Genomic DNA, 21,519 nt, shown 5'->3' on the forward strand with positions numbered 1-21,519 from the left:
AGAAATTCACTTTGAACAGAAAAAACTGACACAAAGGTCCAAATGTGAGAGTTAAAATATGTCCGATCTGCGCCGACTGACGTGTGTGCAAAGCAAGAATCTTAGTCCTAAGCTTTTTAAACTGTTCTCTGTGGAAATGACCGCTGCATAATGGATACAGAAGCACAACAACAGCAGCTGTAACAGAACTAATAATTTGGCAGTTCAGCAAAATGGATGGGCATGTGATTACCTGCAAACGTCCAATTAAACAGCCCCTGGCGAGGGCAGCACACAGCTGTGGATGCCCATAACACACACACACACACAGTCAGTCACACACAACACACACATGAATGACAGGTTCACAAAGCACTGCCAATGTTTCCTCCCAAACATAAACAGTTGAGGCTGTGAATTTTGTGGGAGATGAATGACTGATTCGTCCTTGCACCTGGGCTCTGAGAAAGCACGTGTGTGTTTGTTTGTGTGTGTGTGTATGTGTGTGTGTGTGAGTGTGTGTTTCCAGCTGTCTCTTCTCTCTCTCTCTCTCTCTCTCTCTCTCTCTCCTCAACACCTTCACCATGTTTCCTACACACACTTCTCAGAGGTCTATCTGACTCTCGGTGCACCTGTCCAGCTCCGGCTCTCAGCAGCCTTCAGTGATTTCAGACGACGGCGTCCACTCACCCTGCTCTTTGATCTGACGGATCTGGCGCACCGTCTCTTTGAGGATGGCACATTTGTCTGGTTTGACGTTGAAGCTGTCGATGTCGCTGAGGTTGGCAGAGATCAGCTCCGCCAGCTCCTCTATGTATTTGCTCTCTTGCTCCCGTCGCTTCCTCTCACACCTGCAGGGGGCAATGTGCAAAGATGAAAGCTAAGCTAATGCTGCCCCACTTTAATCAAATGTCAGCGCTGTTTATGTATCTGAAACCATTACAACTACATTCCTAGATTAAAAGTCAGCAGCAGTTTTGATTACATCTGGAGCACACTGACTGTATTGCTGATGGCATTCCTGAAATTAGCTTGCAGAACTGTCCACCTTTCATGCTGAGAGTTAGATGTACAGATCGATAACACTCTGAAGTCTGTACGCTGAATATGAAGCTCCAGTCAGTGGCCAGTTAGCTTAACTAAGTATAAAGTCTGTAAGCTGCAGGAAACAGCGAGTCTGGTGACAGGTTGTCTTTTTTTGTTACGATGGTTACAACAAGACTCCAGGAAGTCAGTGCACTACCACAAATGTCCAATTTGTCACTTTTCCACTTCATTTTTGTCTGGATGAAACAAAAATGTGCTATGCTCATACAGCGGTTACCGCTGATAACGCCATCTTGACCCACGATGGTGGAACAGCAGCTCCCACCCTCCAGCTCTCAATCTCCTCCAGGTTAACACCTGAGCTCTGTCAGCACTGTTGTCATTGTTAGTGCGTTTTTTGGTGTTAGCACCTGACTGAGTCACCTCCATGTAAAAAAAAAAAACATTTACTGACAACCTCTGAATATAGAGATCCCGCAACAAAGACTCTTGTGTGATTTTAGGTAGCATGCTGGGAAGCAAAACTGGCGTGATAGATGTGACATATGATATACCAGCTTTGTCCGCTAATGTGCATGTGACATACAGCACTTTCTGGACGATAACAATAGAATTTCAGTCAGATACAAAATGATGAGGTAGAATAACGTTGTGACAGTCCCTCCTTAAACAGTATACTCTGAAAGTTGCATAGAGCTTCTTCAACTTTGGATCAAGCAAGGTGAGTCATTTACTGTCTTTATGCTCAGCTAAATTAACTGCAGCTTCATTTTTAGTGTACAGACATGACATTGGAGTCCATCTTCATATCTAACTTTTGACACTAAAGACAATAAGCATATTTTTCATATTTCTTAATTTATTACTACTGTACATTATATCTGTATTTATGGCCTTTTTTGTTGTCTTTATTTCATTACGTTGAGTCTCACTGTTTTGGCAATGGGATCGAAATGTTGTCTGCTTAATTAAATTTGTAGTTTGGAGTTTGTGCATATCCCTTATTTTTTGGGGGGAGAAGATATTAAACACAATTAATCTTTCACCACGTTAAATCAAATTATAAATAGAAAATAAAAAAACATCTTTAAAAAAGGAAACGGGGTCTAAAAAGTGCTTTTCCTAAACAAACTACAACAAAATCTTCTTATACTTTTGTCCACATTTAGCTTCTTACTCATCACAGCACACAGAAAAGCCACATGGCCCGGCCTCCAGAAGCCACTGACCCAGTAGCCCACTTTCCCCTCTCTCGTGCTGATCAGACACACTCACCCCAGACCAGGCGTGTCGCAAGTGGAGAGCTTGCGTTTCCGGTTTTCTGAGCTCAGAGGCTCCATGGAGTTCTCCCCCAGTCCGCTCATCGTGTACACATATCAGCACCTGAGAGGAAGGAGCACACACACACACACACACACACACACACACACACACACACACACACACACACACACACACACACACACACACACACAAGTGTAAATAAGGCTTTAATACAGGCAGAGGAGGGATTATATAGTCCCTTTTAGCCCTTTAGCTCTTATTATATACCTAATTGTGAAGGGGAGAAGACACGGGAATCGTCCTTTTGAACTCAGCAAAAATAAACCAATACAGAGGCAGCGTGTAAAGTGGATACAGTGAGAAACAGAGTAACACAGCAGAGTAAAAATATGCTTATATCATGCAAATCGTATTCTCCTGGCAGAGACTGACGAACATAAACATGTCTCGTCTGCCTCCTCCTCGTCCTCAAAAAAAGAGAGTAAGCATGTGAGGTTGTGTTTGTTTGTGCGTGTGGGCCTGTGCATGTATGAGTTCATCAGCTCATATGGTGCATCCACACACACACACACACACACACACACACACACACATATACACACAGGATTAGCAGTGTCTCTGATGATAAGCCACGCTGCACAACTAACCCCGTTAGACAGCCGTCTGTCTCCCATAATGCATCACATTTCGTCTCCAGGAAGTGAGCTGATAAAGGTTGTGGGGAAGAGAGGCAGATGGGACGAAAGGAGGCGAGGAGGAGGAGGAGGAAGAGGAACGGAAGAAATAAGGAAGGGAGGGAGATGCTGTGAAGCGAGCTCTGATTGGTCACTTTCTTTGCCACAGTGACAGCAGCTGACACTGGGGAAAGGTAGGAGGGAGGGCGGGAGAAGAGGATGGAGGAAGGGAGGGAAGAGAGGAAAGTGAGCACAAATATAGTGGAAGGATGTACAGAGAAAATGCAGAGGGAGAAAAAATACAGAGGGGGGGAATCAGAGCAAAAAGAGGCGGAGGCAGTGGGAGGGAGCGAACCGAGAGAAAGAGAGATAACAGCGTGTCAAAGAAAGACGGGAGGGAAGGAGAACAGGTGAGAGGGGGAGGAATCAGAGGAGGAGATGTAATGTTCAGACTGTCTGGTGTGTGTTTTGAATGCATGTGTGGCACACAGAGTGGGCTGAAAGCTTCCAGTACCCCTCTTAACCTTCACAGCCAGAGCGGCTTTTTCATTCCATTGATTACATGGTTATCCTCTGACCAGAGCACTGCCTCTCCTGCATAGCAAATCAGGTCAACGGCAGGGGAGAGATGCCGGGCCTGTTATTTAATCACCATGCACCATCATCTCATGCTCCTTCTTGTGGGATCAGAGCGGTTCGCGGAAAACGTCTGATTGCGTTCAGTTCCTTTTTTTTTCTTGGATAGAGTTTTAAATCTTGGCTCGCAAAACAAGATCCGGCTGAAACAAGCCGCAAACGCGCCTTCTTATTGAGGCAGAATCAATGTGAGGGGCTCACTTTCATGCACATCTTCAAGACCAGGTGAAACACAAGTGTATTCCCTTGCAAGACAACAACGGGGAATACTCGTGAATCTTCTTCTAAAACCAAGAGAGGCTCTGAAGACGCGCCGATCCTCTTGCTCAATCCCTCCCGCTTTGGGTTTCTTTCAAATTTCTCTTTTAATCTCTCCCTTGAGTGCCTCCCATCTGACTGTCTGTCTGACTGTCTCGTTGCCTTTGTCTGCTTGTCTACCTGCACCTCCTCTTGCCTATCCTCCTCCTGTCTGCCTCCCTGCGTGCCTGTCTACCTGCCTCATCGTTAGACAAAACCCCCGCTTGCTGTTGTCTGATGAAACCTACCACGAGGGAGCCGAGGAGCAGGGGAGGCAAAAAGCAGAGAGGGGGAGGTACAAAGTCGGGAGGGCTCAGAACTCGAAGAGCCAAAGCAAAGTGTTTGAGTGAAACTCCGTCTTTGCTCCTCTGACGATCCAGCCCGCCCGCCGCCTGCCTGGCAGCCTATTGATGGAGTTCTCAAAGGGGGAGTTGCTCTAATTGCGGAGTGAATGAGGCGGCCCCAGAGAATGGTTGATTAGGAGGCTGCTGAATGCCCCAGGGAAATGGGTCACCTCCAGCCTGGCGCGGGCCGCCCGCTTTTCCAGTGCAGGGAGAAAGTCAATTACACGCCACAGGCAGTGTGGGGCCTGGTGGCAGAGAGGCAGCGGGGCTGCGGTGGGTACAATATAGCAGCAGGGGGCGGCTGGAATGAGACGCGTAAAAGAGGGAAATGGGAGAGGGTGATGGCGGGATGGAGGACAGCGAGAGGGAGAGGAGAGATGGGCATGAAGATGGAGAAAGAATGAGGAGAAGTCAACGTGAGAGTGAAAAGCAAAAAGCAGACACCAAGTCATTTTCTCTGCACCTGGAATAATGCACATTTTGAATTAGAGCATTGAAAACATTAGAATAAGAACTCTGGAATTAAAAAGACTTGTATGAGTTAAAAAAGTTGTTGAGAAGATGTATAAAATCTTTAAAACAGTAGAAAAAAACAATTATGTCGACAAAGGAAGCAAAAGATGAATGAAAATAATGAATAATAAACCACTGTATGTATACATAAATTAATACAAGGAATTGACCAATTATTTATTTATTTATTTTCTCAGATTGCATCACAACATGAACTTCTAAATGTACCCCGCTCAGTTCGATACACACCTAGCATGAAGAGCATATAAGAGAATTGAGATGGAAACGGTGAGTGGGAATTGTTTTGTAAAAGGGGCCATCATTCATGACATCGACAGAAACAGACACAATGCTCCTGACCAACTGCATGTTCATTTAACCCTATAAAACCTGAGCAAATTGGCTTGACAAAGAACTTCGGCGTAACAAGAAAATTACATGAAAAAAGACAAGAAAAACAAATTTTCAGTGAATTTTCTTTCCTCTAATTTCTTGCAGTTTTTTGGGACAGTTCTTGCCAACTTGCTCATTGCCTTTTTATCCATGTTTTCAAAAGAAATCAAACCAATTTCCTCAGTTTTCAGAGGTTTAAATGCATGTGAACGCAGCACAAGGAAACTGATGTTGTACCAGGTTTTAAAGGGTTAAGCCTATAGACTAAATCATAAAGTCGAAGGTAACTGGAAGGCAATAATTGGGCCAGACGTAATAGTAGGAAACTGGTAATCAGCATGCTTACTAAGCAGCTGCTTGTGGTTCGGTCGGAGAAACAAATAAAAAAACTGGACAAAGACTTGAGCTCCCAGCGGCTGAGCCGTCATGGTGGCGTCCTCTGTCCTCCTGATGACATGTACAGGTGAGTGCACCCATGCAGGTAAACAGCTCTGGAACTTTCACACTCAGTTTGACCCGGGTCTCAACCCTGATCTTGACCCAGTGATTTCAAGGGGTCAACGCCCTCATGCTGACAGCTGACCCACATATTTTCCGGGTCATTAGATGGGCGTGAAAGGAGGATCACGCAGGTCAACGGTGCCATGGCATCACCTGGGGTGAAGCTAAACTCCTGCGGCCGCTATAGGACAGCGGCCTGCCAGTGACCCCGGAGCCTGACGCCCAGTGGGAGCGCTGCTCACGGGGCACCACGGAGTTTATGGCAAAAGCAGAGGAAACAGCTCCCCTCGTAAACTAGAAAGCATGCAATCCAATCCTAGTAAAGTTCACAAGCTTCAGGACAAACAAATATCCCCTTAATCAACACTTTGTTTCCATGACAAGGTAACTCGAACATGTGAAGGCAGGTTTCTGTGACTTTTACTGTAGATATTCACCGTTCCCAGAGGATTTCTTGTTGACTCCCTGACCTTCCTGCTCCCCTCACAATCAGGCCAAAGTTTCCTTTTTCAAACAGGAAATATAAATGTTTATTTAAAGCCCCTTTTAGACATGGAACACATAACATTGCTGGACTCATCTTTCTGTTACAGCTACAGTTGGTAACTTTTGTATATGGCCAATCGGTAAATAACTTTTTGTCACCGTTGCTTAAACTGTCACAATATTCAGTACGGTACTAAAAGAGACAGAAATCAGTGGAAAAAAATCGTGTTACTCTGATTCCTTTTGTAAAGCGTACAATAGCATTATCACACGTAAACCAAGAATACCGAATTAGAAATGAGAAGCCTTTAACGCAGCTCTCAATCTTGACCGTCACTTCTCTTAAACTGCTGTCAAACTAGGTTACTACATAGCCTCTTGCTCGCCTTAAATGTTTTCAAGAACATATTTTAGTGTACTGATTAGCTCCATTACCTGGAGCAAACTTTCTCATTTTACAGTTAAACAGCGCAGTAACATATGAATGAAGAAATGGGCAATGCAGTAACAAAATCCTGATTCATATTTGGCTGCCTAGCTTGACAGTTTGACCGCAGTTCACGACCAGTGACTGACATGACCGACAGCTGCATCGGCTCAGATTGGTTGCTTTCCATGAGTTGCGGTGGTTTCTAGCAAATGCCATTAGGAGACCCATGAGGAGAAGCATGATTTTTTTTATTTAGGGGTTTTTTTTTTTGTTTGTTTGTTTTTTTTACAGATTATCTGTCTCACGTACTTCAGTGTGGATGTATTGACAGTTTCAGCATATATGAAAAAAGTCGTTTTTTTATAAAAGTTGACAAATGCATCTGTTGATTGGCCACTGTGTAAGATTTAGGGGGATTTATGGGGATTTAGTGGCATCTTGCCGTGAGGATTGCAGATTGCAATCAGCTGAAACTTCTCCCAGTTAGAAATCCTTCAGTGGTCACTGTTAGGTGGTTTCAGTGGGAGCTGAATTATCTGCAAAACAAACAGACCAGGTCATCTGAACTGGTAAATGCTGCTCGTCATGGAAAGGCTGCTTACTACTGTTGCCAACGCAAAAAAGCAAATGGCCCCGTCTAGATTCAGTGTTTGGTTTGTCCATTCTGGGCTACTGTAGAAACAATATGGTGGAATCTGTGAAAGAGGAACTACTCCCTATGTAACCTAAACGGCACCAAAAAAGCACAATGATTCTTACCTTCAAGTATACAGTAAAAAAACATACTTATAATATTATTTTCCATGTTTTTCAATACATCTCCTAAAATCGCACACACACACCCTTTAAAATTGCAGCTTTTTATCATTCAGACACTGGTCTCTTCACATAAATATTCCTTACTTCAGACATCACAGGGCTAATGGATAAAAGTCAAAAAGTTTAATATTTATTTCTATGTTGCATGTAAGTCATTTAACTGGATTTAATCATTTTCTTCATGGAGCTGGCATGTTATGTATAAAGTTACGTTGTTTGTTTTGTATAACTGAGATGGATGTGACATTTCAGCTTCTAAGATTTCTGTTTTGTATTTCAGTTCAGAAGAAAATTAAGTTTGCAAAGAGATTTTATTGTTTCTAACAATAACTCTGAAAAAGTTTGTAGAGTTTGTGGATTAAACATTCAATATTAACTTTTCATTTCACGGATATCAATCAGATAACATTTGTTCTCTACAATTTGAGAACGGAATTAGTTCTGTTTTCAGTGTTTTGGGAGGAGGGAGAACATTTTTGCAGAGAGCTGTGAGTTTACCCAACATAACTATATATTCCAGACATCCTTTACAACTATGACTTTGCACAATGGTGCAGTATCCCTCTGTGTGTGTGTTTTTTGTATACTTCAGTGTACACAATAAAAGTAAGATGCAATAAGAAGAGCAGAGCTTCAATAACGCTGATAAACTCATGGACTCCAGGGGAGCAGAGTGGAAATAGATGAGCAGTATCTACAATCTGAAAGCAAAAAAAAAAAAAAAAAGAGGCTTTGGAAGACAAAGTGGAGAGACGACAGACTTCCCACGACAGAGTGAGTCACGGCAGGAAAAAAAAGCAATGCAACAAACAAGAACGTGTCAGAAAGAGTTACTGAGAGCAGACGACGAGTGCACGGGAAAACTGGCAAGAACAGACACAATCTAGATTTATCTTTAATCTGTGATGTACTTAGTCTGTACACAGGCGGGTTTATTTCTGTCTGAGCATCATCTTAGGTCCCCAGAGTGAATCCAGTCAAGCTTCATTCAGGGTCGAACCGAAACTCTTACGGCTTGTTGTGCACGAGAGACACTGTGTAACGCTTCAAGGTTACACAGAAAGTTTGTAAATATAATAAAAAGTTAAAAATTGGGAGTTGTTTGTGTAAAACAGTGGTTGGCTGTTCATTCACCATCTCTCAAACGCTGAGGTGGCAGAACTGTGGCGCTCAAACTTCCTGTGTGTTTGTTTGACAAGCGTCTCCATTCTTTCATTTTTAGCAGATAGGAAGGCAGAGGGAGGGAGGAAGGGGGAGGGGAGGTGACAGAGTGAGCAGGGCAGGCGGGTGTTTCTCAGGCCGGATGATGCAAAAAGCCCCGCTGTCGCCTCCCCTCTCCACCTACCTGCCTGCCAGCCGCTGTTTTATAATCTCTGTTGACAAAACAGAGGCACGCGACCCTCATCTGGCCATGTAAACTCACAACAGTGACGTTACAAGAGCTGCTCTGCCTGGAGGATTCGAGTCACGACAGTCCTCACCGCTTATGAAGAAGGATGTAGAAGAAAGTGGCTCCCAGCTCGACGTCTGATCTGATTCTGCTGATTTAAGTTGGTCTGACCCAGTAGGATAGATTTCGGGAATATTTTTCCCTTCTGTAAATTCCCATTTCAACATTTTCTTTTAATGATTTTGTCATTGGTCCTCAAGATTCAGAAGAGCTTTACTGTCTCTGAATGACTATGCACTTCACTGGAGAAGCAACTGCAATGTCAAAGAAAATAATAACAACATAAGAAAGAAGCACATAAATAATATAATATAACGGATGATCATCTACATAAGTAGTATTATTTAGTTAGTATTATTTGTTTATATTATGGTCATCAGAGACAAATTGTGATTTGTGATAATGGGCTTTATAAATAAAATTTAATTTAATTGAAACTGAATCAGTTTGAACTATTTCATCTTTATCGGGCATGATGGATGGTGGCGCTGCATTATTCCATTAACTGTTTGGTCTACAAAATGTCACAAAATTGCGAAACCGAGAGCCTAGAGTAGAGATAACATATTTTTAATGGCTTGTTACGAGAGCTGCCCCTTAAAAGTTGGAGATTTGAATCATCAGTCAGAGAAACTGACATCCATAGAAGTTACATCTCATTTTGAACCACAGTATCTGCAGTTTAATTCCATACTCGACATGTTATAAATCATTAAGTCATCCTTAGTTCGAGAAGATGAAATAAAATAGTGTTTTTGTTATCCTCACTGCCATCTTGACTACCTGACCAACCAGTAAGGATGATTCTATCGGGCGCAGCAACGCTGCATATATCGCTCAGAGTGGCTACAGTAAGTTGTGGTGGAGATCTGCGGTTTCCGAGCTCACTTTCATAGTTCAGTTCTGTGACTGAATATTTCTCACCAAAATGCTCACACTGTCCTTATGTTTCATGCACACCGGCTTGTACCTTAGATTTTTACTAAGATAAATTTGGGAAGCACAATGGCTTTTTATTTTTAAGTGCAATATCGCAATCTAAATTGTTTTTTAATTCAACCGATTATTCATCACAAAAATATCATTATTAGGCCATTCAACAATGTTAGCGCATATTTTCCTAAAACTCTGCAGCCTTAGATTTCATGCACTTGCAAATTTTAGAAGTGCACCAACTGCCAGCCACCAACATCATCTCTGTCAAACACAGACTTTTTACTTTCTTGCTTCAAATCTTTGTGGAAGAATCCAGGAGCCACCTGCCTCCTCCTCATCTTCATCGTCTCTATTTTTCCTCCTGTTCATACCCAGTATCTCCTCTGCCTCCTCCTCTCTCTCACCGACCTCACTCTGCACACAATCACCCCTGCTGTCTGTGCAACGGTCTGCAAAAGCGTGTGTGAGACTGCACGTGAACGAAAGAGAAAGTGTGGTTTGGTTAAGTCTGGGCACATTTATATATATGTTTGTGTGTATGTGTGTGTGTTGTTGTCAACTGCAGACGGAGGTAAAAGATTAATGCTCTCTTTCAGCCTCTGTGGCAGGTAGAGCACAAAGAATAATTTGATTTCTCCTCCTGTCTCCCTGCTGCCTTCCCACTCTTCATTTTCTCATCTGCCTGAAAATCAGCCGCTCAACCCTCTTTGTTTCCACCATCACCACCACCAATCTTTCCCAAAAACTCTTCCACCTTCCAAAAAACATCCAAACCTCAAACACAAAACACCTCCATAAAACATTTTGCTCCAGAGAACACGCACTGCTCTCCGTGTTTCAGTGTTCAGGTCAGGAGGATGTTGCAAGAATGTGGCAACAACAAGAAACTGTCTCTGGCAAACCGCTCAACCTAAACCCAGCAGGCCGTTACCATGCCAACCATATGGGATGTTAGCCCACCTTGTGACGGCGCCCGAGATGATGGACGATCAGATCCCCCCTCCCCTCTCTCTGGGGGGTGTGGTCCTATGTGGGCTGGTCAATGGAGTCTGGAGAAGAAAAGAAAAAAGTTTATGCTCAACAGTGCATGTTCATCGTGGTGAAATTAATGAATAACAAAGCAGCATTATTAATCAGCGGCCTGACGACACATGCACAGGAAGAGCTGCATTAACAGCTTAATGAGCAGGAGGAACTGTGAGGCAGCCGTGCCTTTCACTATGTGCTTTTGTCTTCATTACGGGTGAACGCGTACGGAGAAAACACACTGTGGCTCCTGTGCATTTGCATTAAAGAAATATTTCACTGCTGGAAAGATGGCCTTTTCATAAAACTGGGCTGTTTATGCAGCAGAAAGACAGAAATACTTTTGAAATTTGTCCTAAGTGACAGGGGTGGGCGATATGCCTCTAAAATTATAGTCACAATATTTCAGGGTTTATTTGTGATAATGATAGTCTGGCTGATTTGACAAAATACTGAAAAATACATCATTTATTTCAAGAACATAAAATTGCAACAAAAAAGTACTATAGTTTTAAATGTCAGCATAAAGTTTGCTTTTAAATCTTCAGTGTGGAGATTTTGCCTTCAGCCATGCTTGTTGTTGCCATGCGAATAACAGTATGACATAATTACATCAACAAGTCAAAATATTAGCATTATCATGACAGAAATATTTGTTAATCATACTAAAACCATATATTGCATCTATATACCAGAATTACCACAAATGATATGATATGGCACACCCCTACTACATGACTAGAGAAAACCAAAAAACAACGCTTTTGCATAAAAGGTAGAAAACCACAACTACCAGATTGCACTGCGCTGCACCAGACCGATAAATGCTCCAGCTGGTGGGTAACACGATGCAAACTTTAACATGTGACACAATGGAGGCAGGCAAAAAATGATCTCATATAACAATAAAAACAATAAGCTAAAACCAACATGTTCTCATCCCAAGTCATCACATATCGCCACTTTTTAAGTGTACTTTCACATCTACATATTGTACTCTAGGTATGATGTGTTTTAGCTCAATTTGTGTCATCCAACAGAGTTTCACCATGGGGGGAGGAGGGATGTCTCAGCACTGGTTTGATGGAGAGAAGTTTACCATAGTTCATCTACACATACTACCCGCATCGTTTTGATACAAAGCTGGTTGAAAATCAACAAGCTTTTTGCTATGTGCTTTTGTCTTCATTACGGATGCACTCATACGCAGAAAACACACCGTGGCTCCTGTGCATTTGCTTTAACACAAACTGCTCCCACAGCCAGACCACACACACACACACACACAAAAAGGGATGTTGAGACACAAGTTTTACAGGAAGCCAAACCGTCAAAACCTGAAACTGACGACATGCAATTCAGCTCAAACTATAAAAGGTAAAAGTAAGTGCCTTTCCACTAAATGTGCACTCCCGATCCACGCAACTGGATTTAAAGCCTTTATTGGCAAATATCTCTCATGCTTTGTGGACTCTGAGCAAGATTACGAAAACAGACTATTAGGCTAAATCACCGCTCTAATCCCAAAAGCACATAATAGGCTAATTTGTGTCCATTTAGATCCTGATAAGAAACAATGTGTGTGTGTGTGTGTGTGTGTGTGTGTGTGTGTGTGTGTGTGTGTGTGTGTGTTGACCACACCGAGTTGTTGTAGTAGCTCAAGTGTTCTGTCTGAACAATCATAAGAGTGTATCCCGTTGGGGTAAAGAGTGCGTAACCATGGAGAACGTTGGGCGTTTCCATGACACCCTGTCATCAGTGAAGCACGCCGCCAGGATGTCTCATGTTCATCTGTCACTGTGCCTCAACGTGTGTATGTGTGTGTAAATGCTTGCATTGGCTACATTATGAGGACCAAAACATGTCTTTTACCAGCAGAGTGAGGACATTTTGGGAAAGTGAGGACATTTAGGTCGGTCCTTACTTCCTTAAAGTCAAGTCACTTCTATTTATATAGCACATCTAAAAACAACAGGAGTAGATCCAAAGTGCTTTCCAGTCGGTTAAAATCTGCCTCAATACAGGTTTACACAATGAAAGAAGTAAAAGGTGCATAAAAGACAGCAACACAGACTGCAATACAATAAAACAAACCGAAAAAAAATAGTTAATGCATAAGAAAGGTGAAGAAGGCTAATAAAAGCATGCAGAATTCAGAGTAAGAAAATTAAAATTTAAAAAGGTAAGAGGATGTTAAAGGGTGAGCCTCAGGCTGAACTAAAAGCAAAAAAAACATGTTTCTTTAATTTTGATTTAAAGGCCTGTTTGAGGGTAAAGACTTGGTTTTAAAGTTTAGGTTACAATTAGGTTTAGGCTCAGTTAAGAGCAAGGGCTGGTTGAAGGGATAGTTAAGCAACCCCAGTTTGGAGAAATGGGCTATCTGGGGCCAGATTTGGTCCATGGGCCATAAGTTGAGTATCACTAGGCTGGGGAATGCATTATGTCAATGAGGGTCCTCACAAATATACAATTACAAGAATGTGTGTGTGTTAGAGAGAAAATATAGTTTCATTTTGTCACCAGGATGTGTGACAGCGTCATGTGAGAGCGCACGCTTACAAGCAAATATCTGGACACGCCTACATGAGCATGTGTGTGTGTTTGTGTGGCTGACCTCATGCCCAGCGTGCCAATGTTGTGTATGTTTACGTGTGTGTGTCTGTGTGTCTGTGTGTGTGTGTGTGTGTGTGCGTGTGTGTGTGTGTGTGTGTTAGGGCGCCATTCACCGTCAGCGACCTGACCGCTGGCTGCACCCATGATTGGGAGCAGATGGGAGCTGTCGGTGTGTGTGTATGTGTGTGTGTGTGTGTGTGTGTGTGTGTGTGTGTGTGAAGAGGAAGGAGGAGGAGGGGTGGGTGCTCTAGTTTAGGTGATGTATGGACTCTCACACACCAACAAAGACCCTCCTTCAACCGATGTGTTTCCTATTAATTGAAAGGGGAGAAAAATAGAGCCGGAGAACGGCTGCTTAAGAAGGAAGAATTTATAGCTCCGCTGTGACAAAGAGTAACGGACTCCATTTTTTTGGTGCAAAAGTTGAACAAAAAAAGTATTTCTCCTCTCCATGCACGAGTTGGAACAAGAGAGCCTTCAGTGTGATCATTAACGCTCTTTGTGCTCACTTTGACACAGACATGAAAACCGGAGTGAATAAAAACGGTAGTTAACGGCATGTGGCGTTGCTCATACCGCCGTAAAGCCTTGAATATAAAAGCAGTGTGAATGAGCTCAAGATGCAGAGGTTGAGTCTACGGAGAAATGTGAAGCACGCAGTCGTGGCAAAGGCCTTTTCACAGTCCGCTCTCTAACTCTCAACACACGTTTGTTGTGCTCTTCAATTACTCGACACCAGAGAGCGAAACAACCTTTTATTGTGTGTGTTTGTGTGTGTGCTCGATGCACTTGAGCAACACAATAAATATCTTACACCGCAGCGTCCTCCTCTTGTTAAAGCAGCACACTTTAAAGGATGCAATAAAGATGCAGCCAGAGTTCACATTTTACTGTGTATGCTCGTACAGAAGCCATTAACTTCATGAACTCGATCCGCTCAGTATATCATCAACAGTGGAGAGGAGCTGATATCAGAGATCTCATCGCAGTGACAATTCTGCATCTCAAAGCCGTTTCAAAGCTGATTTAACTCTGTGGTCAGTTTGTTGTTGTGACTTCTGAGAGATTTCTTCCTCTTTCCATGTTACCATAATGCAGAACTCACTGCTGATGAATCAATGTTTACTGGGCCTCAAAGGTGGGAGTAAGTAACGCCCAAATCTAAGGTAAGTCCCAAGTTACTTCAGTGAGATTCAAGCAAGTGGAGTTCCTGCTATAAGTCATGCATGACAAGTCAAGTCATATGAAATTCTGACCATCAGCCAGTAAGACAATAACTTAGCTAAAAAGACAAATTCCTTCACTTTTCAATGTTGGTTGTGTAGTCGCCTGCTCACCGGATGTAGACTGTGGATTTAAGCCTGTCATTATGCTGCTGATTGCATTCTCCCTTCATTCTGCTATCTGAGTGCTACCATTTCCAAATCGCCTTCAGTACAGGAAACAACAACAATATCCTCCAAGCTTACAACCTACACACTGAAAATGGCTAGTTTTGATGAAAATTTGTATGGTGCAGTAAGGTATGCCTGCTTTCTTCTTTCTGTGAATTATCATAAAGATCTACTACAAATAAAACAACTTGAGAACGCACTTTGGAAAAGCCATACCTTTTCAATATATGGAAAAATGACATTATTTAATTAAAAGAAGTCAAGTCTTTTAAAGTAAATTGTAAATGGACTGTACTTGTATAGCGCTTTCTAGTCTTATTGACCACTCAAAGCACTTCTGTCATCTGTCTGAAGTCCTCAAGTTGAGTCTTTTACCAATGTTAGTCAAAGTCAAGTCTGAAATTTTTGACTCGAGTCATGTGACTCAAGCTGACAAAGAGGTCCACCTCTGCTGTGTCTCTAAGTTGCTTTATAATACTCTCTTAAAATTGTGTTTTGTTAGATCTCTATTAAAGCTGATATTTGGGGGGCGCCCGGTGGCTGGGTGGATAGAGCGGCGCCCCATATATAGAGGCTGCGTCCTCGCTGCAGCGGCCGCAGGTTCGATTCTGGCCTCGGCCCTTTGCTGCACTTTCCTTTCAAGGCATAAAAGCCCAAAAATAATAATCTTAAAAATTTTAAATAAAAAAGCAGATAATTGGTCATCTTAATTTTATTTAAATGTAATCAACTGAAAACTGTTCCAAGTTATTAAGTGTTGAATCTTCATGACATTTGATGCATGTCCAAAACAGGAAAAACTGCTTTTCACATTGAGTGAGAGGGACTTAAGGAAATATTTGCTCAAAAATACACAAACTACTGGGTCCATGAACTGAATAAACTAGAGTTAAAGAAAAAGCTATTGCCTTGTTGTTTCTGTCACTTAATCTGAATGCACCCGAACCAGAAAAAAGAAAGGACGCTTTCTAAGTTTGTGTGTTAGTGATGAGTGTGAAGGTGCACACAGCCGAGAAACAACCCTGATAAGATAAAGATGGTAAAATCGCACACACACGTCCTCATCTGTCACCTTCAGCTGAACCCGGAAGAAAACTGAGAGCCACGTGCAAAAACTGGGTGAGAGAGCGACAGCATTATTTCTTTTGGAGACAAAGTTCATTTGAATTTTCATCCGTATGAGATTAATCAATCAGTTTGTGACGTTTGTCAGGATCCACTCAGGTATTTGACAAACTGATACGACAACTTGATACCTGCGGCGACACAACATCATCCTGTTAGAATGAGGATAGGTGAACATTCAGACCCCAAAAAACAGCCCTGCATTAAAAATGCATTAAAATGACAAATGCATGGACTTTGTGTCAATTTGGAAATATAAATCTATGAGTTTGAAAATGTAGCCGATGCAAAAACAAATGCAACACTTTAAACACCTTTTAAAAAAAAGCATTTCATGTTGAGACAAAAGATTCTCCACCTTTAAGAAACGTCTTCAGGTGACAGAAGAATCGGAAAATAATATTCAGGAACATCCACTAGTTGTTTCTTTGTGAGCTTTAATCTTTTCTTTCTTCTTCTTGCTGGTTCTGTTTTTTTATAACAGGATTTTTCTCTCCATGTGTCCGTCTTCTGTAATGAATGTGAATAAGGGAAATTGTGAGCACCGGCCAGCATACACAACGGCACAGTGAGCAACGCATAAAAGTACATTGTGTGTCAGTGTGTGTACTCCGGGTAACTCCGCTTTAGTTTTGCTCTCGCTCAGACCCCTCCAACAAATACAGCACTCACACTGGAGCAAAATAGGAGCCAAGCCACATCTTGGCACCTCGCCTCCCCTTAAACAAATCAGACCACAGAGGCTAATAAAAAACTCCACGTCCAAAGCTCGCCTCCTCAGACGTGGGGGTACCGAAGAGGGGAGCCATTCTCAGCTACCCCGCTCGGTCTAAAACGAACAAGACAGAGCGCTGCTTTTCAGCTCAGACAAAAAGTGCCAGTCTCTCCACTGTCTCCATCATCCCGACCCCCTTTTCTTTGCTGTTAAATAGCGCTCTGATGTTACATTGTTCTTAACTAGCCTCCCTTTTAAAAAAACACTCATTGAAAACAAATTGCTTCTTAGTTCAGTGACAAAGTGAGCGTGAACTTTCCATCTTTAGACCAATTACTGCTATCATAGCACACAGCCTGCTGCTTCAAACTTCACACTTCAGAGCAGAGGGATAAGAGGGGGAGGAGGATGAAGAAAAGCAGTGGGAAAGCGTCTGGCTCAGGGCAGAAATAGGCCAGGCAGGTCTAAAAACTAAAACTCATCCAGCCGCCCAGGGTGTGTCTGCTGTAGGCTGCCATCAAACATGCATCTACATATTCAAAAAAGGAAACAGGCGTTTGCATGAGTCATCCTTTCCAAGAAGGTAGAGGAAACTCGCAGCACAAACGCATCACGCTTCAGTGTAAAAAGTACACAACAATGAATCTGCAGTCACATGAGCAGCTAACTAAACTCCCGGAGAGGACGAACCGTAAAAAGAAATAAAGAAAAAATTATTGTATTAGGGTTTTTTGTAATAATAGCTCAAGGCCACTTTAAAATGACTTTACTGTGCAACATCTGTTTTGAGTACGGGCTGACACTCAATGTAATAAAACAGGCAATTTTCTTCTCTTAGAATTCACGGAGTATCAAATACTGTAAGACCACGTTTGAAGATCAAAAAATGAGGGGATCACTGCACACACGCACCGCTGCTCTTCAACAGCGCTTTATTTCTGTTTATATTCTTATTCCTCCTGATGAACTTAGTCTACTATTGAAACTCGTGCAGCCTGACTGTGGTTATCTGTGGTCGTGTGAGCCTGAAAAGCTCATTTATCCGTTATTTGGTCCTGTATGTGGCAAATATACAGACAGCATAGATAAGTATATAGAGCCAAGTTACAATTTAGACATGCACACTGTGGCAGCTTATTAATTACATTTTTTCAAAGCAGAAGACTTGTATTTGTCAGACTATCGTTCCATTACTTTGGTCCAGACTAAATATTTGAACAACTTGAAATTTTTTTGGTTGAAATGTATAACAACTATTGGATGGATTGCTATTAAATTTTGTTCACATGTTCATGTCCCCTTCAGGTGTAATATTTATCACTTTGGTGATCCTTTAACTTTCCATGAAGTGCCATCATCAGGTGAAAATACTGTGCAATACTTTTTGGTACATACTTTCACATAAATGTGTCCATGATACTTTTTTTCCAGCACCATCAACACCTGGCAACAGTATGAAAGATGTGCCCATATCTATACAATCCAATCGCCAGAATAAATGCTGGCATTGCACTTTTCTGCAAACAACAGTAAATTAACACTAATTACATCAAAACTTTACATTTCTTTACATTTGAAAAACTGGAGTTATCATGTGTTTTACCTTAGGCACAAAAACCACTCGCTAGAAACACAGCGATTTCTTGCTTAAACACAATTGGTTTTGTTATTTGTTGGTCTCAAAAAGTGGTCTGCAGCTTGGCAGCTGTCACACCATCCTTCCAACTCGTGATGACAAAGTCAGCTTATATACGTGCAATCAGAATACGTCACTTTAGAAACATCAATATAAAACATGCAAATGTGACGTATCAGCAGTTTGCGGAGGCATAAAGTGCCAACATTTTCTTTTGGCAACTGGGCTGAGCTGTTGCTGCAGCATAGTATACTGTGTTATTGTTTTATAACATCCTTTAGTTCAAATTAAAGAGTCTATGCAAAATAAGTCACTGCAGTTGTTGCTTAATACATAACAAGTTTTGTCTGATGTGATGCATAACGGAAAAAATTCTAAAGTTTACTTAAAAGTATTTTGTTATTAATATCTTTGTTATTGAGTTTCAATGCTGACTAAATGGAAAATATCAGTTTACTATCATTCAGCAGGTTTCTGTTAAGATCACATATTGGGGAAATAACTGCAGGTAACAGAGGCAACATTATTTCATTCCCAGTTCCCACACTGGTGAGAAGTGACCCAAATAATAGCAAAATTGACTCAAAACTTTTAAAATAGAATATGAAAATTGAAAAACAGTCTCTCTTTATTTCTTTTGATTTGTGATCACAGCGTTAGTAGTATAATTCTTTCTGAGTTGTCCTGAAATAGAAATAAAGGACTTGCAGGAGGGAACACCACCTTCGCTTCACATTGTCAGCTTCATTTTGTCCATTACTGTGTTGTATCGAGGAAAAAAATACACTGATTAGTGACAAATTAAAGGAAAAATCAACTTAAAAACAGGGTTCCCAACTATTTTCATGACCAAAATTTCAAAATATTTCCAGGACTTTTCTTTTTTATTTGTTTACCATCACATGCACTTTACCATCACATTTTCTCCCAGTATTCCCTTTTTTTTTTTTAACTTTACTGTTTTAACTTAATCAGCAGCCTTATGTCTATTTAACCAACTTCATCATTGTAAGAGTTGGACAAATACAGTGCAAAATATTAAAGGATGCATGTTTATTTGACCAATTTAAAAAGTTTTATTGCATTTTGTTCCTGAGTCCATTCTTCTCCGGGGATCAGGATAATCCTCATTTTTGGATTAAAGGTAACCAAATACTACTAAAAAGTCCTAAGTATCAACACAACAGATCGAGATCAAAACCAGGAATGGATTACATGGTCTAATCAGATTTCAGATACCTTTTTACAAAATGCAATCTAATCCAATAGCCATAATTTTATCATATCACTGAACCACTGGGTCCAAAAAATAACTGTAACAGTTATTTTTATCACAACAAAATTCCATGACTTTTCTGAACTTTTAATGAATTACAAGCATTCATTGATTTTTCCAGTCCTGGAAAATGTGATTTGAAATTGAAGGACTTTTCAAGTTTTTCCATGACTGTAGGAACCCTGTAAAAACCATCCAGAAGCCACCAGAAAAGCTTCAGTGTTGGAACCATTCAATGACCCTGGTAAACCCTGTACGGAAGCATCTGTATGTTACACCTTTCCGTTTGTTAAGTCACATTTTCCCTTTAATTCGTCACCAGTCAGCAACATTATATACGTAGAAAGACTTTGCTTATTTTTCTTTGTCAAAACTTGCAAAACAAGAATTTAACAGTGTTTACTGTGACACTGTGTTTGTGTGTACGGTAAATTAGCGTTTCGACAGTCAAGTTTTTCTCCACAGTAAATGAGGGCTGACAGAGGTCATTAAAAAGCTTCACTGAACTGTAATCTCACATTGCAGTCAAACTCTGACAAGCATAAAGACTGCATGTTGTCAACAAGAGCTCCTGAGACTTCATCTGAACCTGTCCACGTGCATCTGAGGGAGCGAACGCTTCCTTGTGTGTTAAGTGATGACAGTAGTGTTGCAGAGCAAACAAACGGCCTTGATAAGATAAGGACAGTAATCCACACATGTCCTCATTTGTCTCCTGCAGCTGAACCAGGAAGAAAACAGCAACACGTGGACGCATTTTGTGAGTCAAGGTGTGTAGAAATCTCAGGGTCAGGACGCGTACAGAGAAGTGCAACACGTATCAAACTCACAGTCTAAACACGCTGCATAGTCAAGCGAAGAACTGGGTTAAATAAAACGCCTCATTGGAAGCCATCAATTATGCAGGAGCTGTACATTATCATAACATAGGGGAACATTTCTGTGAGTTAATTAACAATGAACCGAGAGGCAAGGCTGTCATATCTGAGAGCGATGAATGACTGGAGCTTTGGTAAATACTTAAAACATTCTTGTCATCACAAAGAGTAAATTACCTAGTTACAGGCCTCATGGGGTCGAGAAAGAAATGCAATGAGACGGCAGGAAAACAGTTGTCACCTGCTTTTAGTTACCGCTGGAGAAATGAAAACGAGGGAAAAGCACAAAGAGGCTGAGGAGCTGGGTTGTTTTGTGGATTGTTCATGCCTAATTAGTGTCAACAGATCAATCAAGGACACGCCCCTCCATCTTTAACCCCGCCTCTCATGGTCATTCTGCTACCATGGCAACAAAAAGCCAAACACAATGATCCACACTGATAACAACTTGAACTAACTGCAGAGGACTTTTAATTTGAAACAGAGGAAGGAAAGTTTGAGTAAAACAGATATGGTTGTATTTTCTCATTTCTGGGACACATAAAGATATAAAACTGTAATTAGGTGGTATAGAGTCTATATAATTATTAAAACACAATTTTCACTGTATTTTTACGCTGACAACCGCCACTCTTTAATCTGGGTCAGGTGGAAGCTAGATAGCAGCACCGCCCATTCGCCAATTACTGTTAGAAACACCGCCCTTCCTCGGGATGTCAACAGGGTTAAAGGCAGAGAATATATCTGCACCTCAAGGGTCTGGTGGCAGCTATCCTATCAAAAATGTATAGATTTTGATTGACTTTGATGTTTGACTGTGCAAAATGATTTCCGTAGAGTTTGTGTTCAAATTCATCTGCTGAAGTCAGAGGTCTTTTTCAAAGATTTCTAATTTTCCCAATAAGGCAGAAGCCCTAGACACACTTTTATTAGATTTTATTATTTGTATACATCTTAAAAAACATGTCTGAAGAAAACCTTTTTTTAATTGCTACTTAACAAAATACATTATTTGCATTTATTTGTTTTTGAATGTTTTTACATATTTATGTGAGCACTTTCAACTG

The 21,519-nt window shown here is 41.4% G+C and overlaps 1 protein-coding gene across 1 annotated transcript in view; it reads right to left on the bottom strand.

Moving 5' to 3' along the window:
- Nucleotides 1-21,519, bottom strand: part of LOC121946689 (nuclear receptor coactivator 3-like) — a 78,412-nt gene that overhangs the window by 21,550 nt on the left and 35,343 nt on the right. The window contains exons 2-4 of the mRNA XM_042491374.2: nt 10,750-10,838; nt 2,302-2,409; nt 670-830 (exon numbers count right to left, since the gene is read on the bottom strand). Of these exons, the coding sequence (XP_042347308.2) occupies nt 670-830; nt 2,302-2,390 (250 nt within the window). The 5' untranslated portion in view covers nt 2,391-2,409; nt 10,750-10,838. The remainder of the gene's footprint in view (nt 1-669; nt 831-2,301; nt 2,410-10,749; nt 10,839-21,519) is intronic.

The sequence above is a fragment of the Plectropomus leopardus genome, chromosome 9 (genome assembly GCF_026936395.1).
Source record: "Plectropomus leopardus strain MGB_pleo_1.0 chromosome 9, ASM2693639v1, whole genome shotgun sequence".
Taxonomy (NCBI): Eukaryota; Metazoa; Chordata; class Actinopteri; order Perciformes; family Serranidae; genus Plectropomus; species Plectropomus leopardus.